We start from the raw sequence: 20,583 nt of genomic DNA, 5'->3' as shown, positions 1-20,583 counted from the left end.
GCTTTTGAGGCATTCCTGTCTATGGAGGATTACATGGAAGTGTGTCTCGATGTGTCCTCAATGATATTTCGAAGGACGGAACTGACCACTTTGAGCACTTTTAAGTTGGAAGGATTCACATGTATTTTCTCTTTGCTTTGAGATGTTTCTATACTATTAAAAAAAAAACATTTTTTTTTTAAACAGTAATGAAGACCAAACATTACTTACATATATGGTGCATTTAATGTGACTTTTTATGCATTGTGGATTTTAGATATTTTTGTAGGACAAATGCTAAAATTACTCTAAATTATTAAATGTTTATTCCACACAAGTGCCTTTCAATTAATTTTTTTACCACTCATTGAAATTTTTTAACTAAACAAAGAAGACCAAAAGTTTCAAACGCAGCATAAATGTTGAAATAATAAACAAGGGACAGAAATGAAGTGTAATATGGATAATGTTTTTATTGATTCAATATCACAAGGTGACGGGACATACATGAGAATCTGTTTGAGCTATCAAGCAGAACACAAAGAAAATAAATCTATTTAGTTATAAGTCATGTAGCGAGGGGTGGCGCTGAACTTGGCGTAGGATTTGATGACTTTGTTCACAGCCTCCAGAAAATCTTTCTCCGTGGCAATTTTTCGACGAGCTCGGATGGCAAACATGCCTGCCTCTGTACACACGCTGCGAATCTCAGCACCTACATGGAAAACAAGGTACACGATGTTATCTAAAGCAAGTGAAACATCAATGTTGCTTAAAGTGTTTCCTTCAATGTTTTGCCCTACTTATGCGTATGTGAAAGTTATTTCATTGTCCGCTGAATATCTTGTCCCTAGATGTTTGTCAGTAGAACTAGAGGTCAGAACTCACCTGTGCTGTTGGGACAAAGGCGTGCTAGAAGCTCAAAGCGGATATCTCTTTCAACACTCATAGAGCGGGCATGGATCTTAAAGATGTGGGTACGCCCCTAGAAAATACAATTAGACAAATTATTAATATTAATATTGTAACTTTATATGACATCATGTTTTAAGTTGAAGTAAAGTGCATCACATAGTATGAATAGCTTTCATAAATTAATGATTTACTATTTAACACTTACTTCTAAATCAGGCAAACTGAACTCAATCTTTCTGTCCAGTCTACCAGGTCTCATAAGAGCAGGATCAAGTGTGTCTGGTCTATTGGTGGCCATTAAGACTTTAATGTTTCCTCTGGGATCGAAGCCATCCAGCTGGTTAATCAACTCCAGCATAGTCCTCTGGACTTCATTATCACCGCCGGCTCCATCATCGAATCGGGCACCTGCATGAAAACAGCATTACTAATATGACCAAATCATTTTGGATATGAGATTAAGATTAAAAAGGATCTTCTGAGACTGGGATGTAATCCATAATAACACTTTATGTAATTAGGGTTTAAGGCCTTGGACTGCCAGCGGTCCCTAGCTACACTTTATCCGGATGTCTCATGGGACCATAATACAGCCTTGACTGTACTGTTGTGTAGTGTCTGTATGTTATAAACAAAAATGTAATCACCTCCAATAGCATCAATTTCATCAAAGAAGATAAGACAGGCTTTCTTAGTTCTCGCCATCTCAAACAGTTCGCGGACCATCCTGGCACCCTAGATAAGGGACAAAAACATAGCAATTGAGTTTTGTTTTCAAAATGTTTATTGCTTTCTGCTGGAGAGGAAAGACACTTACCTCTCCGACATACTTCTGAACCAGCTCGGATCCAATGACTCTGATGAAGCAGGCATCAGTGCGGTTAGCCACAGCTCGGGCACACAGGGTCTTTCCTGTACCGGGGGGTCCAAATAGCAAGACACCCTTTGGAGGCTCAATACCCAGATTCACAAAGCGCTCCGGCTGGAGTTCAGACGAAATGAGAGAAAAGTAGATGAAAACAAACTAAAATTTCTCAGACAGGTAGTGCGGTTAATTTTTTAATAGCAATGCATTAATGACTTACATGGAGCAGAGGGGTCTCAACCACTTCTCTTAGCTTCTCTATCTGCTCTTTACATCCTCCAACATCACTATAGGTCACATCAGGCTTCTCCTCCACCTATTCACATCAATATTTTTTTAATAAGTGTGAAAAATACGTATGTATTTTTTTACATACGTTTAACATGTTCACATTAAAAGAAATTGGAACTATTGCTTACCTGCATCATAGTGACGGTGGGATCAATTTTGGGTGGCAGCGGAATGTGGATCTGATACTTATTCCTGTCAACACTGTTTACAGAAGATTGTAAGATCAACGAGATGTCTCTAAAGTGAAACAAGACAGTGTGCAATGCATTTCCCCCTTACCCAACTCGCATTCCTTCTTCAATGTCAGTCGGAGCGACCTGATCACTCAGGTCCACAACAAACTTGGCAAATTGTTTCACATTAATGATGTACTTTGGATCCTCAGAGTCAGCGTTGATTATCTTGGTGCATCTGTGAACAAATAAAATCAGACAAAGATATAAATCATTTAATAAGTTTATACATGTTCGTTTTGTTATTAGTACCCTCATACCTGGCCACTTGGAGGGGCTGTTCGCTCTGCAGAGTCTGCTTGTCGGCTGCCAGATCCCATAGTGCCGGAGGAGCCAGACCTGTATCAGATTCTTTAATGCCTAAAGCACACAAAAGATATGTCAATGCAAGGACATCAGGACTTCATCATATGTGATTGTAATCTGAATTAATGTTTAGATCCACAAAATTTGATCCACATATCACAATTATGGGACACTAACCTGTAAGCTCATTGATTTTCTTCAGAAGCGACTGGATATCATCTTCTACCTGTTTAATCTGTCTCGAGTAAGTGCTTTGGCCCTATTCACGAACACATAATGCACGGATTAGTTGCAAGTGACATTACTCCGACCGTCCAATATTAAATCCAATGTGCAATTTTTCTTGTTACACTTACATAAGTCTTAAGGAGTGCAATGTCTCCTTCATCCAAAGCTGAAAAATAAAACAAAGATCAGGACCATCAATAGATTACAATGATATGACCACATTCTGATCTACTCATTTTGAAGTTGTTAAATACTAACTAACTTAATAATTGTTTATCAGATGACGCTCTCTAACGTTAATTTGTTTGTATTAAAAACACAACACATCTCTAATCATTAATATAATGGATCAAAGTGGTTAAACGCACTTTCAAAATAGGTTTGTCATAAACATATTTGCATTTTGTTGACAATTTTCAACTACAGTGCAGCTACTTAGCAAATGCTAACCTGCTTGCTAATTACATCAATTCGTCAAAACGCCTCAAAATCATACCTCGAATTGGTTTGTCTTCCTTTTCCTCCTCTTTTACTTTGCGTTGGTCGGAACCTAAATGATCAGGCATGACTGCTTTCTGCCTTTCAAATAAAACCGTACAGTGACTGTTAAAGCAAGATTACACAGCAGGTTTTCATACGAACAGCCGCAGTACTTTTGTTTTCCGGTTCAGGCGGACACAGGAAACGGACCCTATTTCAAAATAAAAGCCTTCAAATAGGTCGCGACACTCTTGCCTGATCACCCAAGCCAACTGTAGGAACAGACCGCGTTGTCGGACCCTTATTTTGAAACAGAACCCCTCCTTGAGTCATACACCGTTTGCCTTTAGCAATGTTATTGTTTTCATATCGTGTATCTTCAACGGAGAGCTTATATTTGGGTCTTGAATGTAAGCAAATCATTTTTTTTATTTTTTTTTAAATGTATTTACCATCTTATGCGTTTACAAATTAATTCCAGTTAATATCGCGTTGGTTTTATACCGTTGAACTTGCTAACATGTTTTTGAAACCCTTTCTCTTTTGACTCGTTCGTGTGGTCGTTTTTTAATTCACCTGTATTTGTTAAATTTGTCTAGACATTCAGTGATTAAATTGTGTTTTTTAACGTAGTCACTGTTGTAAGATAAAGAAGATTTTCCATTTTAAAAATCTGAAACTTCCCAGATTTTGTTTAGAAACTGATGGTATTAAAACACTTAAATTGTTTTATTACAATTTTTTTTACTATATACAGATTCAAGAATGCATCCGGACCATCACATTCAATGCCTTAACTGATCTGTACTGTCAGGTAAACACATACAAATGCACGTGACTAATTCTGCACATACATGTGAGTTATATTTTAATTCAATACCATGTTTTTTGTTTAGCATGAACGACATGAACCTCAGCCCGGTGGGCATGGACCAGCTTAGCGTGCCCCCTGTGAGTGCGAGTCACCTCTGCCTTCCCACATCTCCAACCCACAATCCTATCACCACTCAAGGTAAGGACACAAAAGCTGTTTGGCTTTGACAGTGTTCTGTATTGCATACATTTCATAACACTGCTTGCTTTAATTTAAGGCATGCCAGTCGCTATACCCAGCTTGGGTCCATCACTTGGGCCGCTCCCTTCAGCATTGTCCCTGATGTTACCCATGGGTCCTTTAGGGGACAGAGGTGTGATGTGTGGCCTTCCAGAGAGAAATTATACTTTACCACCTCCTCCATATCCCCACCTGGAGAGTAGCTACTTCAGACATATTCTTCCAGGTAACACTGGATAAGTTCTACTTTAACCCATGTCACGAACCATCAATATAAACAAATGTTTTATTTTTACATGACATTTTTGCATGATCCAAATAAGAAACATATTTCTTCGACTCTTGTTTAGGTATACTGTCATATCTGGCAGACCGTCCACCACCTCAATACATTCATCCTAGCAGCCTTAACATGGACGGAACTCTTTCTGTGTCCAACAACAACCCCACTGGCTTAGATCCGTACAGTGTTCCAGGTGGTCCTCTAGAACAGGGCCTTGTGTCCCTAGACTCACGGCAGGTCGGAGGCCAAACCAATCTCCACCAAGGCGGATCTCACGAAGTGCAGCTGGACACGACGGGACTGAGCATGGAGTCACGTTCACAATTAAGCGTCAGTAGTCCAATATCTCACGATGGAATGGAAGAGGACTTGGCCACCATGGAGGGTGTAGAGACCCAACAGCAGCTCGGGACCAGACCTCAGCCTCATGAAGGTTTGGTGGGTGTGGACTCTTCAGGAGGTGTTATGCCCCTGCACGGAGCAGGGTTGGAACTGCAAGTGGTGATGGATCAGGAGCATATGGAAAGAAGATTAGGTACCAACACCACAGGAGCAGGTGGTCCTGGTTCTCTGGGTGAAGCATTGCACTCCACAGGAGAGCTGAGCTCTGGGGTGGTTAGCATTGTGCTTACCGGTGCCATGCGCCCACAGACTCAGCTTGAACCCGTTCCTTTACACGGACCTTCAGGTATGGGACTTGAACCCGTCAACGTGTCACCCATCACTGCTGAGGTTTCTTTAGGGCCAGACAACAGTCTGGTGTTGGTGAACTCTTCATTGCATCTAGAAGACTCAACGTCCAATAAGGAAAACATGGCCAATGCCTTTAACATTTGTAAGTTTTGTATAGTGGTCGGGTATGGGCTCCCATGTGCTTTGGAACTATTTTAATGCATTTTATTGTCTTCAAGGGTGCACTTTGTGTGAACGGTCATATTCCTCCGACTGCCCCGAACATGGACCTGTCACATTCATCCCAGACACGCCCATTCAGAGTAGAGCCCGCCTCTCTCTGCCCCACCCCATATGCCTCCGGATTTCCTTAACTGATGAGCCGATTGGTAAGTAAAGCATATCGTACTGTTCTAAGTCTGAAACTTATTTCTCCTGAAAGGTCCAGTGTGTATTTTGTAGAGGATCTATTGAAACAAATGCAAAATAATAGACATAACTATGTCTTCAGACGGGACTTTAAACAATGAAGTGTTATGTTTTTATTGTCATAGAATGAGCGATTTCTATCAACATCCCCTTACATGGAACCCTTTCAAGGGTCCTATAGACTTTCTTCAACATTTTGCTATGGCTGAAATAAACAAAAATTTTGTTGCACTGCTGATGTCAGTTTTTTATTGATTGTAGGTGTGTTTGCTCGAGAAACCATACCTTCACGTACCTGCTTTGGGCCTATGGTTGGACAGCACTGCAGCAGTGTGGAACTTACAGACTGGTCTGACAAAGACACTCCTCAAATATGGAAGGTTAGTAGTATCATGTCTTAAAAGTAACCAAGCATTTTAAAATGTATTCACACTTAATTTATCATTACATATACATGTTTGTATATGTATCCAGAAATATACTATCCAGAAAATGATAGTAGTATATCCCTGTTTCCTTATTGCCAAATAGATGTTCCATAACGATATTCAAGAGTTCTGTATCGTAACGACAGATGAGCATGAATGCAACTGGATGATGTTTGTACGGAAAGCAAGGTAACAACTTTTCTATTATCTTGAGCATACACTATATACATACACGTATCTGAATTTCCAGACATTTGAATTGTATGATCTGAATTAGATGTCATGAAAATCATAGATCAATTCCTATTTGCAGAACGTCAGAAGAGCGGAATCTTGTGGCGTATATTGACAACGGGAAGCTTTATTTCTGCACATCCAGAGAAATACTGCCTGACCAGGAGCTGCTGTTCTATTACAGCAGGGACTACAGCAGGCAGTTGGGTGTGACAATGCATCTCTTTGAAGGCCAAATATAAACAAACATCTTGAAAGAGATATTAATACCATCTAACTATTCTTCAATTCATAACTAATAGCTATTGCCATGTCTCTTCAGGCGTCCCAGCAGTTCCAGAAGGCCAGATTTGCCACTGTGGAAAAGAATGTTCCTCTTTCACCGAATTTAAATCTCACTTGAACAGCCACGCCCAGAGTCATAGCCCCGTCCAGGACCACCCTGCTCACACCACCCACAGCCAAACACAACAGCAGGAAAAAGAGACCAACGAAGGATCCCGATCCGCTTCCTCTCAACAGTGGCAGCGCCATTCGGATGTGAATGAACATTCTGGTAGCAATGGGCACACTCACGGCCGTGAGAGGAAGTTTAAATGCAGCATGTGCCCGAGAGCGTTTACCACGTCGACTAAACTGAACGTGCATTTCATGGGTCACATTGGCATGAGACCGCACAAGTGCAGCTACTGCAGCAAGGCTTTCAGTGACCCCAGCAATCTTAGAAAACACCTAAAAATTCACACAGGTAAAAACGAATGACGTAGATCAGTTTTACTTCAGCACCCAGATTTATGCATTTTATGTGTTTTATAATTTGCAGTTACAACAATAGAAAAATGCTGTCTGTTTGTGCAGGTCAGAAGAACTTCAGGTGTACAGTATGCGGGAAGTCTTTTACTCAGAAAGCACACGTGGAATCTCATATGGCTATACACAATGGTATCAAGAACATTAAGTGTGACCATTGTGATAGGATGTTTGTGCGGAAACAAGACCTCAAGCAGCACATGTATTCACATTCACTGTAAGACCAGGTTTTATCTCAATATCTTTGTTTTGGAATTTCAAGGATCTTTTGTGTTAAAAAAGTTTAGATTTATCTTCATTTAGGGATGTTTATCTAAAGAAATTATGCCAGATTTTCAGCTCTTCTAATAGTCACCTCGTTGATTTTTGTATTTTTTTTTCTAGAGACCGCCAGATAACCTGTCCGAAATGTGACAAGCAGTTCTTAAAGACTGACCATCTCAAGAAACATTTAAATTCTCACGATGGCAAACGGGATTTTATTTGTGAAAAATGCAACAAGGGCTTTCTCACCAAATACCACCTCACACGACACCTCAAAATCTGCAAGGGGCCGAAAACTGGTAGAAGGGCAGCACATGGTGAAGAAGGGGAAGATGAGGATGAGGACGAAGAAGATGAGGAAGAAACGAAGGGAACTGAAGGACAGATTAATCCAGCTAATGATGAGGAGTGCAGAATAGACATGGGGACATACTCTTCAGAAAAAAGTCTATAACTTTATCCTAAAATGTAATGCCTTGTTTAGAATATTTATTTATCCTTATCTTCTTTTTTCATTCTAAGACTCTAAATTCATGTTGCCAAAATCCATGTATCCATCAAGTGGATAACAGATCCTAACAATATAATTAGATTTAAGTAAGTATTATGAGTCAATTGTCACTTTTAAATATATTATAATTCAGAAATCGAACAAATTACATTTGAGTGTTTAAACCAGTGTGTAATATATTTGTTTACAGCAATCGTGTCTGTTTGGTACACGTGTATCTCTAAATTGTATTTATTTTGTAAATAAATGAATTCTTCAAATGTTATACTCAAAATAATATTATAGATTGCATAAAACAATTGTTAACGATGGGCAGAAAAAAGAAAATGAGTGATTTAAAGCGTTTATCTTTTCAGAGCCAGTGACGTTATCACGCGCAAGCGCACGCGTACGTTTACGTAACGTTACTTGGCACGTTCAGTCCAGACTGAGCAATCGATACCGAGCTCGTTCACCTTAGTGCGGCAAGGGCGGTTGGACTTTAAACTTTTCTGTTAAAGTTAAACGAGCTTATCTATACTCGTTCACCATGGCAACCTCGTTGAAGCTTAACACCGGGGCAAATATGCCCATCGTTGGTCTGGGCACGTGGAAGGTATGGTTTAGTTTACTTCAGTTCTGTTGCAAAAATAGATCATGTTACGTTACATATAAACGCACAATCGGTGCTGGCACGTTGCATTGAGGAGCGCGCCCTTAATACGCAAAAATAAAAAGCAAACATAAATGATAATATATTACATATAGTAAGATACATTAAATACAACTTTGTGCAATTGCACGGTAATTATTAAATGTTTTTAAATAAATTATAAATTTATAATGCGTAAGTTTAGAGAAAAAGATTCAAAAATGTAATTAATAGTTTGTTATTCTGGATGTTTGGTTTGAACGAAGCGATTATGATGAAGTTACAGTAAAATAAAGTGGAATGAGCAATCGACATGTTTGCATTAGCATAGGAATCAATGGAGGCAAAAGTGGGCGTGTTAACGTTATAAGTGTTGTCAGGATAGGACTTGTTTGTTCACGGTGAGTTAGCAAATCCACATAGTATAATCAAACTTTCACATTTATTAGATAAAAGTTAGATTAGATAAGCAGAGGTCTAGAAGCCGAAGGACAAGAACTTTGTTCTCAAATTCATGAATTAGGTTGGTACTAATAACTTCAGTGAAACACTTGAAATAAGTATCATTGTATAAAATATTTTTTATTATTTACCTAATTAATAAATAATACATGGGAAATTAATAAGGATTATGAGTTGTTTTTTTTCTAGCTCTGAGGAAACTCAGGATTTGCTCATGAAAACTGTTCGGTTTCAGTCTCCTCCAGGTAAAGTGGCAGAAGCTGTCAAAGCGGCCATTGCTGCAGGCTACAGACACATTGATGGGGCTATGGTGTACCAAAACGAAACTGAGGTCGGAGAGGGAATTGAGGCTATGATAAAAGAAGGACTGGTTAAAAGAGAAGAGCTGTTTGTGGTCAGCAAGGTTTGTCAGAGTGCATCGCTAAAGTCTAAAGTTGTATTTCTTTCATGAGATTTGTTCAATTGATTCAATATTGTGAAAAGTGTATATGTTATAATGGCATGTATTTTTGTCTGGACAGCTCTGGTGCACCTTTCATGACAAGTCCCTAGTAAAGGGTGCCTGTCAGAAGACTTTAAGTGACCTGAAGTTGGACTACCTGGATCTTTACCTGGTTCACTGGCCAATGGGCTTTAAGGTGACAAAAAAAATTTTATATTCTAATTCGTGGTTGCATTCAGTGTTGGTGCTTGTTCTTGAATCCAAGAATTTTCACAACAATGTCATTGTTGCTTTTCAGGCCGGGTCAGAGCTGTTTCCACTGGACTGCGAGGGGTTAACCATCAGTGACAATACCAAGTTTTTGGACACCTGGGAGGTAAGATGTCATCAGCAATAATAAAACTGCATTTGATTTGTTGGATTTCTCACTATTTGCAGAAATGAGAGTGGCATATTATTTGTGATTTAGGCCATGGAGGAGTTAGTTGATGCCGGCTTGGTGAAGGCCATCGGTATCTCTAACTTCAATCGAGAGCAAATTGAATCTATCCTAAACAAACCAGGGCTCAAGTACACACCTGCCAACAATCAGGTCAGTATACTCTTAGATGGGCATCAGCGTGGTTTCATTTGACTCGCAATTACAAATGAACAGAAAGGTCAGCATTTATCCAATGAACAGTGTTTCGCCCAAAGCAACTCCGTGATGCAGTTGTCCCTTTCTATTTCTGTGGTTTCTCAAGGACAGACTCCATTCTTTGTCTGATTATGGTCTTGAAATACCATTAGGACACTGTCTGCAGGCGTAATGCTTATCATGAGATCAGGGAATTCTTTTTTGGTTTTACTTTTAAAGCAAACACGTTCACATTACATCATGTTGTGAAATAAGGATAGAAAATATTAATGTTATATAGAAAATATTGTCTAAATAGTAAATATTCTGAATTTCTTTTTAGGTTGAGTGCCATCCGTATCTGACTCAGGAGAAACTGATCAGCTACTGTCAGTCCAAAAACATTACAGTGACTGCGTATAGTCCTCTGGGATCACCAGACAGGCCATGGTAGACAAACTTTTTTTTTAATTGCATTGTTCACATTTGTAGCATATTGTATCTATTTAACATGTGCATATGATCACTTAATACTGTTGCTATGGATACCATTTACACTTCTCTTAAACGTAGGGCCAAACCAGAAGATCCCTCACTGCTTGAAGATCCAAACATCAAAGCCATAGCAGAGAAGCACAAAAAGACCACCGCCCAGGTGTGGAGACTGAGACAGTCATGATGATTTTGGATCTTGTTGTTAACTCCATACATGACATGTTTGCTTAACATTTATGTACAGGTCCTGATCCGCTTCCAGATTCAGAGGAATGTGATTGTCATCCCCAAGTCTGTTACACCTCAGAGGATTCAAGAGAACTTTAAAGTAAGTGTATTGCCTTTAATTTGATGTACAGTATACAGTATTGGGTGTTATTTATTTTTTTCCATTAGAATTTGATCCATTAGCTAGCTTCTTTCAACAACACGTCAAAAGATGTATTTTTTTGAAGATATTTTTTTCATGTGTTCTCATATGTCATGCACAGTAACACTAATGATAAGAAAAATAAATAATAATTGAATACATAATAATAAGGAAGAAAATATTTCTTGTTGTCTTAGAGGTTTTTTGAATAAACATTTAAAAAAGGTGTTGAATTGTTCCACAGGTCTTTGATTTTGAACTGAGCGAAGAGGAGATAAAGACCATCTTGGGCTTTAACAGGGACTTCAGGGTTTGTCCAATGCATTGGTGAGTATCCATTCCTACAATACCAAATTTGTTTTACATTGCATTATTTAATAGTAATCTATTTTCTTATCTAATTTGTGATTTCTCGTGTCATGCAGGGGGGTGAAGCACAAAGACTACCCATTTAATGCTCAATTTTAAAACAACATGCCCAAAAAGATGTTGGGTCAGATTAGATTTCTGGTATTATTGCACTGGCCTTTGATTTAATGTGAAAATGTTCTTTATTGGGCAAAACGCAGTATGCTGTTACTGAAAAATAGTAAACCGTAAGAGTTCAGTCTTGATGTGTTGAATTTCAAAAATTGAAGCACACAAGTCTTGTATAGCAACAGCTTTATGAATGAAATGCACTTGCTAAAATGTCAATACCATCAACTGTAGACTTACAGTCTTGTTTGTTTGTGTTAATGCATTGAAAATGTAAAACTGTTACAGTGCACAGGCTTGCATGGCTCTTCCATAAAATGTCTCAGAACCCCCAAAATTATTAAAGAAATGTTCAAGAAACGTATCCACTTGCCAATTTGTTTTATTTGAAAGATGATACAAACTTTGACCGGAAACAAAGTTTATTTTCAAACAAGTTATGGTGGTTCAGGGAATTGTTTTTATATATGGCACACTCCTATTCAGAACATGATTAGAAAAACACTACCAGTTTATTTGCAAAAGCAGGTGTTGTTTTGTATATCGAATGATGCTTTGACATTAAACTCATCTGCTCTCTGGTTAGTTTTTTAATGTAAAAAATGGAATATGACATGGTTTTATCTTTATTTGATTGGCCAGAACTAAATACACCCCTAAAAAGGGAGGGTTAAGGGGGTTCTGTGAGGGTTTCTGTAACAAGCATTTACATTTATCTATGGGTCCAACCAACATCAAATGATTTCTTTTCAGATAAGATATTAAAAGACAATATTTTAAACTAATGCATAAAAATAGACTTGGTCAACCACTACTGCTACTAATAATAATAATAACAATAGAATATGTCTGGTAACAAATACTTAAACTTTTAATTTCATCAGGTTTGGCCCCTCAAATGGGTGCTGAACAAATACTTATAACAGTTTTTATCAGTTATCACAGTCATCTCTGCTGTGTTGTAGACAGACAGACGTACTTCAGTGGTCCCAGAAAGGAATTCAGGAGTTATCTGTAATCGCATTACAGTTCCGATGTCCCAAACCCTGTTCATTCACAATTAGCATTCTGCATTCAGTGGATAATCCTTATGATTGGATGCCCTGAAGAAATTAAAGAAATGAAAAATGAGCCAAGGAACCTGATACTTCACGGTTACTTCTTTGATCTGATCACTCACCATTCCAACATAAAGGCCCTCCAGTTTCTATTAAAACTGAAGATAGTATCCATGTCCTCTTTGGTTAGTTTAAAATCAAAGACCTGCAGCAAGAAAATAAAATAATCTGTTGACGGAAGTATATAGCGAATACAAACATATGTAACTATTTTTACTCAAGTGGTGTTGCATCACATAGAAAACGTGGATGTAAAATATTTATTATAAATCAAAGTACCTGGAAATTCTCTTTGATTCGTTCAGGGGTTATGGATTTGGGAATGACCACAACGTTTCGTTCCATTTGAAAGCGAATTAGGACCTGCGAAGAACATCCTCTACTTAGAATATCATACAGTATGCTGAAGGAAATACATTTTAATGGTATACATTGCAAATGACAGACATCTTAGACTTGGTTAAAAAAAGCAAGGGTTTACTTTTTTCTAACTCTCATCAGTGTTTAACAGTTGGATGACTATAGCAAATACACCTTGATAAGCATATCCTTAGTAATAAAAAGCTCTTATTACTTTGCACCTATTATTAATATACCTTATTGGGTTTAAACCTACCTGTGCTGTTGTTTTACTGTACTTATCTGCAATGGCCTTGATCTTTGGCTCCTGCAGGAGGGACGGCTCATCCGGCTCTGCCCTATAAGAAAGTAAATACTTTATGTAGTAGGCAGCTCCAATACATATGTATAGACTAGTTGAAATTACAAATATTTCATTGTTAAATAATCTTTTCACTCATCAAATAAGCAAATCTGTGACATTGAGTATGTTGCCAACGTTGTTTGTTTGGTGACTTATTTTATAAAAAAATGTTGTGCTATTGAAGGTACTTGCCATGGTCTTGTTGGGGAACCCAGAGGACTATATGCAGTGACAGTAATGCCTTTGGAGTGACAGTAGTCAATGAGCTTTTCCTGAGTCAGGTATGGGTGGCACTCAATCTGGGCATGAAAAACATCAATGTCAGCTAAATTAAATTACTTAAATGTACACAAACCAGAAAGTCTTCATTTTAACCTGTTTGAGATTACGTTCTGTAGATTTACTCCAAATAACACAATACCTGATTGTTGGCAGGTTTGTACTTGAGTCCTGGTTTGTTCAGGATTGTCTCCATCTGATCTCGGTTAAAGTTGGAGATACCAATGGCTTTAACCAGTCCAGCATCCACCAACTCTTCCATCGCCTATTTTAAATAACAGCAAAAATGTTGTATCAAGGCTATAAATTACCCAAAATTACAGGGTCTTATTATCCTGTATTACTCATGATTATTTATTACCTCCCATGTCTCCAGAAAGTTGCTGTTGTCTGGATAAACATGGCCATTCTCATCACATGGAAAAAAGTCTTTTCCAGGCTGCGAGTTAAAATACATAGGTGTTCTTACAGTACTATACCGGTCTTGTTTATAAAAATGTATTATTATGCATAATGTAACAGTGGTACATGCAGTTCTGAATATGTACCTTGACACCCATTGGAAAATGCATTAGGTACAGATCAACATAGTCCAGTTTAAGGTCAGTTAGCGTTTTTTCACACGCCCCTCTGACCAAGTGCTTTTCGTGGTGTGTGCACCACAGCTGGAAAAAAGCAAGATTCAATTTAGCATTTTTATGAAGTAAAATGTCACTTTCAGTTCTTAAATAAAACAACATTACTTCCGTTACAAATGTTTCTAGTGTGGTAAAAAATACCATGCACGAGTTTGTGCAATTGCGCAATGACACTTGAAAGGCATGAACAGTTGATTATCGCACAAACAAAGATATGCATTATACACATACATTGTAAACTATATGATGAGTGACTCAGTATAATGCTGTGAAATTCCACAGCACATGACCGGATCTGTAAGACCACATCTCTTGTCATGTGCCCCAGAAAAGAATAAAATCTATTCATTAAAATGTGAATTTACCTTGCTGACTATGAAAAGCTCTTCTCTCTTCACCACCCCCTGCTTAATCATATCATTTATACCAGCTCCAACTTCAGTCTCATTTTCATAGACATGTGCCCCATCAATGTGACGATAGCCGGCTAGGATAGCTGCCTTCACAGCCTCTCTTACCGTTCCTGGTTCAGACTGAGTTTGGGGAAATAAGTTTTAAATCTTGAATACATTTTCAAAAAGCTTGTAAGCCTCTAAACAATTAATCAATAAAGAATTAAGAAATGCATAGTGATTTATTCTACATGGTCAATTTATGTCAACTGGCACATAATTCCTTAGTAGATGTTAACAAAATAATATTATTATACAACAACATTACTGGAAAATATGATATAATAAAATATATTATAGATAGATAAACCATATTAATAAAGAGTAATATGGACGTATAGTAAGTTATTGCACGAATTGTTTCTTTAAAACTGATTTCAGTGTGCACTGGAAAACACTCTATACAAATAAAATTATAAAAAACTATTAAAACCATTGAATATAATCGTACTTAACAACAAAAAGTGAACACTTACCCTCCAGGTTCCCAGGCCAACAAGGGGCATTTTAGCTCCATTATTAAGAGTTACAAATGTCATAATTACAATTTATGTTAAAGCACTTGATAAATATAATCTATAACACTTGTTTGTCTGTACACTGCACACAGTCTCCTGAATCCCAGAGACAGAACAGGGAAATAAATAACAAGATCGAAGAGTGACGCCTACTACGCCAAGTCACATGGTTTTGTCTAGATTTGATTGGCTATACACCCCTAAAAAGGGAGGGTGAGGGGTTTCTATAACCAGGATTTACATTTATCTCTGGGTCCAACCAACATCAAACGATTTATTTTTAGATAAGATATATATTATTAAACAATATTTTAAACTAATGCATAAAAAGAGACTCGGTCAACTACTACTGCTACTACTACTACTACTACTAATAATAATAATAATAATAATAACAATAGAATATGGTAATGTATTATGTATAACCCATTGAGAAGGAATTTGGAGTTCGTTTATTGCGCGCGCCATGGGCTTTTATTTTGAAACTCTGTATTCCCTGCTGGTAACTTGTTACGTGTCGGATAATTCTGAGATGCCGCCAAATTCAAAAAGGTAAAAATAAGTATAAAACAAAGCGGACTTATATAATAAAGTGTATTGTAGGAAACTATTCATACTGTGACTTTGCATGTATAAATTGTAAATACTGTAACTATCGATCACAATATGTGATCTATCTGATTTACATTTCCGACGTAGCCTCCGAGTAACAAGTGTTTCTGTCAGTTATAAATACATATCGACTAAACAAACGGAGAATATTAATTAACAGTTACCCAATGTCCTGTTATAATTTGTCATGAGTTATCTTTTCCTACAAGCAAATGTTACGTTATTTGTTTCTTTTAACCCAACTTCGCTTTTGCTTCTTTTGCTTTGTTTGATATAAACAATAACAGACAACCACTTGAGAGGTCATGTCCCCCGTTCTCTCTCTTCGTGTTTACATTTCAGCGCAAATATTATGTAAATATTTAAATGTCCGGATACTTTTTTAAGCTTTCCTTGTCATAACAAGTATATGACGTTTGCTATTTTAACTGTTGTTAAGGAATATTAACCGAGAGATAAAAATAGACTAAAATAAAATGACAGAATACTCAAATTATCACGCACAGTTTTATGATCCCAGGCCCAGTGTTGGGTGTAACTAGTTACTAAGTAATTAGTTACTGTAATTGAATTACTTTTCCCTTGAAAAAGTAAAGTAAGGGATGACTCATATGTTTTCTGTAATTTAAATAGTTACTTTTGTTGTAATTAAACTCAATACTTTGTTAAATATATGCGTGTGCAATAGCGTAATTGACTTCAAAATTCAAAGTCTTACTTTAAAATCTGTGCTTTAATGTATAATTCTCACATTTGTAATACTTTGGTCAGTTAATAATATTATTTGAATGAATTCAATAAGCCGTTTCATGTATATTCTTGAATCACTTAACTAATCAAGGTTGATGTAGGATATAGAGAGTAATTAGTAATGAGTAACTTAATACTTTTTGGACAGAGTAATTTGGACAGTAATCTAATTACACTATTGAATATGTAATGAGTAACTGGTAATTAATTACTTTTTCAGAGTAACCCAACACTGACCACGCCATAATATTTTGTGTGTATATACTTGTCTGCTCTCTGTAAGTTCTCTAACGACCGCTAGATGTCAGCAGCACAACGTTATTAAAATGTGCTTTTTCTTCAACGCTTGTAAGTGCAGTTTTAACAACTCCAGCAGCTTTCGGTAACAAATCAAGCAAAATTATATGCTTTTCATTGTATATAAATTATTATGTTACTTAGTTAGTAAAATTTCAAATAAAAGATTTTATTTATTTAAACTTTATCACAGCTGAAAAAGTTTAGAGCTAATAAATGATGAATATAATGGTTAAATATGTCTGTCCTAATTCAATTTCTTATTTATCTTCTGTCCAATTCTGTCGCTTCCTCCGGTTGCCACAACAAGGCACAACGTGACAGCCAGTTGCGGACACCAGAAAATGTAATCCCTGCCTTCCTTTGTTTTCTCAGCTCACAGAGAAACATTAAATCAATACCGTTGTATTAGAACTCAAAGCAGCAGAGGGCAGATGTTTGTGGGAGGTTGTTTGGAGTCCCTCAGTCTATTCACTCTGTAAGTGTTTCCAGCTGGGATGGGATAGACTGCTGCCTGCCCAGCTGCTGTGCACTGACCTTCCACATTCAGCAGGAGTGACAGAATCATTTGGTAATGCAAGAGGCGCACACAGATTTTAAAGATCCGAGTTAGTTTCCTAGAGGAAAATTCAACTTTGCAGCAACATTTACAGGTTATACATTAAAGGTGTAAATTGCGGTTAATGCAATTTGCGGGACAAATCAACATTTTTATAATGACTTTAAAATTGTTTTTTATTTGGAATAAAAATGGGAAGGTGAAAATCAATATGTTTGTAGTGGAATAATAATTTAATCGTTTTAAAGTTTCTAACCAGCAATATTTTTTTTCTTAGCTTAAGGCTCCGGGTTTACAGAGAGATTTACAAGGCCATAAACCATAATATAAACCACTTTGTTGTACTCATAAAAAACATAAAGAGTATTATTCTAATGTTGACTTGGACAGATCTCCGCCATTCTTTCTGGAATCATTTTATCATATTGAATATGAATTTATGAACAACTCTTACAATCAGTTGTTTGAGGTTTATTATAGGCCAGCCATTATCTGTCAGAGCATAATGAATTTAATTAAAAAGGGGCGTGAAAAAGCCAAAAGCAATATTCAATATTTGTTTGGTTTAATTCGACACTCATCCGTAACTTTGGTTTAAGTCTTCTCTTCATTAAACTAGTAAACACAAGGGCAATGTTTTTTCTTCCTCCAAATATGTTATCTAATTTCCCCCTCATCTCAAACAATCAATTACCTTGACTGAAGTAAAGCTTTTAATGCCTTTAGCTGAAAATTGTCTTTGCACCCATGCAAGCCAAATAAACCAGATTAGCCGGTGGTGATTGAATTCTAAAATCCTCAGCTCCTGACTGGGACAAATTTCCTCATCTGCCAAAGTCCTCCAGCAGCCGGGCGATAAGTCTTGTGAGAACAGCTCACGATTTGTGTTCTGTCTTTGTTTTTCCTCGCTTTAGAAAGAACATTTGTGGCCCTTTCAGTGTTTTTGGGGATATTAAAGATGAAAATGATTCTAGTTAAATGATTATTGCATTCTTCTGATTAAAAAACATTATCTTATTAGTTTGAATTATTAGCAACAATTTGATTTTGTGTGTGCCTGAAACACCTGCAGACAAAGATCTTAATTCCAGGTGACATGAAGACTAAGCGGAAAAGAGATTTTATGTGACTTGTCGATTTGTTAAGCATGTTCAATAGGACCTCGCTTAATACAACATCAATATGGCGATCGATAGCCAGATGTGATAAATCACATCCAGCTACTTTCCTGGGAGGATTATGCGCGTGGCATAGATTGCTGCCCTATTATCAAATGCTTGGAGATCATCCCAGAATTATTCAAACAGGTGTGGGACGGTACTGCAAGTGTAAATATCCACATTTTTGGGGGAAATCTGTATCACAGACTTGCTTATGGGGGAGTCATCGAAAGGTAGTTTAACACTGAAACTAGGGCAAACAGTGTGTCTTATTTTAAGGAAGTTATTCACTCTAAAGGAACATTGGGAATGAATATATACAATCAGACGTTATCCCACGAGGGCCGTTGTCTGCACAAGGTGAATGTAAAGTTAGTGTGTTTGGTAGGCTAGATATCAAGATATTTAATAGCTCTTCTGAGACCGTGATAAAGTTTCAGTGCATGCATAAAGAGCTCTGTCTGTGCTTAATGAGCTAATCCGTTTAATGCTAACTTCATACCACCCAAAGAACAGCTCCCTGCCTCCCCTCAGACACCAGACAGCGGCAGGGCTATAAATAGGCCTTTAATAGATTAATGCGCTTGTTATGATTTGTTACCATGTCGCAGTCAGATCCAGGACGAGAACTACTGACAAATGGTGTTTTTTTGGAAGGCGTGTAACAATCACCATATTATTGTCTGTTGCTCTCGCTCTGTCTGAAGTGTGTAACCTGTGGACATTACTATCCTTTAAGGCCATGGGGGCAGAGGTGCTGTCAGGTTTATAAATGGAAGAGAATCGTGTACCTCTTTTCTAAGTTCTGTTATTACCAACAAAACTATTATTTTACTCACAGATGTTAAATGACATCCAAGTACACTTAATTTTGTGCTGTCATCATCTAACAGTGTACAACGTACACAGTATTTATACTACACACAAATTGCACACTATCATCCATAAAGAAGCGAGTTCCTCGTGGAAGTCAGTACTGTATAAACTCTCAAAGAACAGAAATTCAGACTCAGTTTGGTCTTTTTTTGCATCTCGGGTTTCTCACCGATGCCACATGTGTTTCTCCGTTTGTTCTTCTGCCATTTCAAGCTTTAATGATGCGACTTTCTCTTTCAAACACTCAGACAGGGCTGGTCTTCCAAGTGTTCCACAGCTGTTGCCTGTGTCACTTTAGTGGTCCGGGTTTCTATGTTCAGATAGAAAATTCAGAAATAGCTGGTCTCACAAACTCATTTGAGCTCTGTTGCCCCCTCAGAGACAAGCTTCCAGCCTTGGAACCAATTAGAGCAGGAGGACTCCCTTCAAGAGTACACCAGAGGCATCTTCAGTTTGGAGAAAGAGAGAGAGTGAAAGAGAGAGAGCCAGGTGCTACTGTCATTTCTCTAGAGAAGTAATCAACAGCATTTCTGTTTTAAGGTGAGATGGAAGGCCTGTTTTAGTGCTGGTATACACTATATCTATGTCAGAATGCTGTTTGTACAGTATAGTGTATGTAAAGAGAATTTAAATATATCTATATCACAAGGAATCTTTTTCCCTTGAGATTAAAGTGAGTTCACCCAAAAATAATCATTTAAAGCTTGTATGACTATGGTGTTAAATGGTACTCATTCACTTGCATTGGTTTTGTTTCCATACAATAGAAGTGAATTGGTACCGACGCTATTCAGTAACTCTCTTCAAAATATCTTCTTTTCTGTTCTAAGGAAGAAAGTAAGTCATACAGGTTTGAATTGACGTGAGGGTGAGTAAATTATGTATTTTCATTTTTGGGGTCAACTATCCCTTTATAGACTTCATAGAATTTGAAAAACATACTGTAACAAATCTTAAAACGTTCTCCCTGTAGCCCAAGAGATTTATTCAGAAATGTGTTCAAAACGTGAAATATGACCATATGTCGGCCCGCATTTGTACATGTTTAAAACTTGGCCCGTTTAGCCACGGTGAGGTGATGGGCAGGATGTAAAGTAAAAAGTGGGAAAGTCAGCCAAACCTTTATGCTTTTGTGTTACATCTGAT

The 20,583-nt window shown here is 37.4% G+C and overlaps 4 protein-coding genes and 1 long non-coding RNA gene across 6 annotated transcripts in view; 3 read left to right on the top strand and 2 right to left on the bottom strand.

The window, feature by feature from the left end:
• Positions 1–427: 427 nt before the first annotated feature.
• psmc2 (proteasome 26S subunit, ATPase 2) lies at positions 428–3,494 on the bottom strand. Its single transcript, XM_056747636.1, has 12 exons — positions 3,314–3,494; positions 2,946–2,983; positions 2,767–2,848; positions 2,544–2,643; positions 2,330–2,461; positions 2,179–2,251; positions 1,980–2,075; positions 1,712–1,876; positions 1,542–1,629; positions 1,100–1,302; positions 868–964; positions 428–694 (listed from the first exon to the last, which is right to left on the bottom strand). Exons 1-12 carry the CDS (start codon positions 3,381–3,383, stop codon positions 537–539), a joined length of 1,302 nt encoding a protein of 433 aa, XP_056603614.1. The 5' UTR covers positions 3,384–3,494; the 3' UTR covers positions 428–536.
• Positions 3,495–3,601: 107 nt separating this feature from the next.
• On the top strand, positions 3,602–8,242 carry prdm4 (PR domain containing 4). Its single transcript, XM_056747634.1, has 12 exons — positions 3,602–3,707; positions 4,055–4,111; positions 4,194–4,309; positions 4,389–4,577; positions 4,702–5,469; positions 5,546–5,695; positions 5,997–6,115; positions 6,267–6,352; positions 6,477–6,604; positions 6,720–7,145; positions 7,256–7,424; positions 7,592–8,242. Exons 3-12 carry the CDS (start codon positions 4,195–4,197, stop codon positions 7,923–7,925), a joined length of 2,484 nt encoding a protein of 827 aa, XP_056603612.1. The 5' UTR covers positions 3,602–3,707; positions 4,055–4,111; position 4,194; the 3' UTR covers positions 7,926–8,242.
• Positions 8,243–8,389: 147 nt separating this feature from the next.
• On the top strand, positions 8,390–11,839 carry LOC130420847 (aldo-keto reductase family 1 member B1-like). Of its 2 annotated transcripts, XM_056748339.1 has the most exons (10): positions 8,391–8,577; positions 9,311–9,478; positions 9,597–9,713; positions 9,816–9,893; positions 9,987–10,109; positions 10,477–10,583; positions 10,707–10,788; positions 10,873–10,956; positions 11,243–11,325; positions 11,424–11,839. In XM_056748339.1, exons 1-10 carry the CDS (start codon positions 8,512–8,514, stop codon positions 11,464–11,466), a joined length of 951 nt encoding a protein of 316 aa, XP_056604317.1. In that variant the 5' UTR covers positions 8,391–8,511; the 3' UTR covers positions 11,467–11,839. The 2 variants fall into 2 exon arrangements, with proteins under 2 accessions (XP_056604316.1, XP_056604317.1); XM_056748338.1 differs by having other exon boundaries at positions 8,390–8,577; positions 9,597–9,893.
• A 2-nt stretch (positions 11,840–11,841) lies between these two features.
• LOC130420848 (aldo-keto reductase family 1 member B1-like) lies at positions 11,842–15,308 on the bottom strand. Its single transcript, XM_056748340.1, has 10 exons — positions 15,142–15,308; positions 14,579–14,746; positions 14,124–14,240; positions 13,937–14,014; positions 13,718–13,840; positions 13,489–13,595; positions 13,210–13,291; positions 12,873–12,956; positions 12,656–12,738; positions 11,842–12,578 (listed from the first exon to the last, which is right to left on the bottom strand). Exons 1-10 carry the CDS (start codon positions 15,202–15,204, stop codon positions 12,536–12,538), a joined length of 948 nt encoding a protein of 315 aa, XP_056604318.1. The 5' UTR covers positions 15,205–15,308; the 3' UTR covers positions 11,842–12,535.
• A 381-nt stretch (positions 15,309–15,689) lies between these two features.
• LOC130421005 (uncharacterized) overlaps positions 15,690–20,583 on the top strand; it is a 96,115-nt gene continuing 91,221 nt past the window's right edge. The window contains exons 1-3 of the long non-coding RNA XR_008906743.1: positions 15,690–15,735; positions 19,817–19,977; positions 20,268–20,305. This is a non-coding gene — a long non-coding RNA (uncharacterized LOC130421005). The remainder of the gene's footprint in view (positions 15,736–19,816; positions 19,978–20,267; positions 20,306–20,583) is intronic.

The sequence above is a fragment of the Triplophysa dalaica genome, chromosome 5 (genome assembly GCF_015846415.1).
Source record: "Triplophysa dalaica isolate WHDGS20190420 chromosome 5, ASM1584641v1, whole genome shotgun sequence".
NCBI classification, from domain to species: domain Eukaryota; kingdom Metazoa; phylum Chordata; class Actinopteri; order Cypriniformes; family Nemacheilidae; genus Triplophysa; species Triplophysa dalaica.
This window is presented reverse-complemented; position numbering and strand designations above follow the sequence as displayed.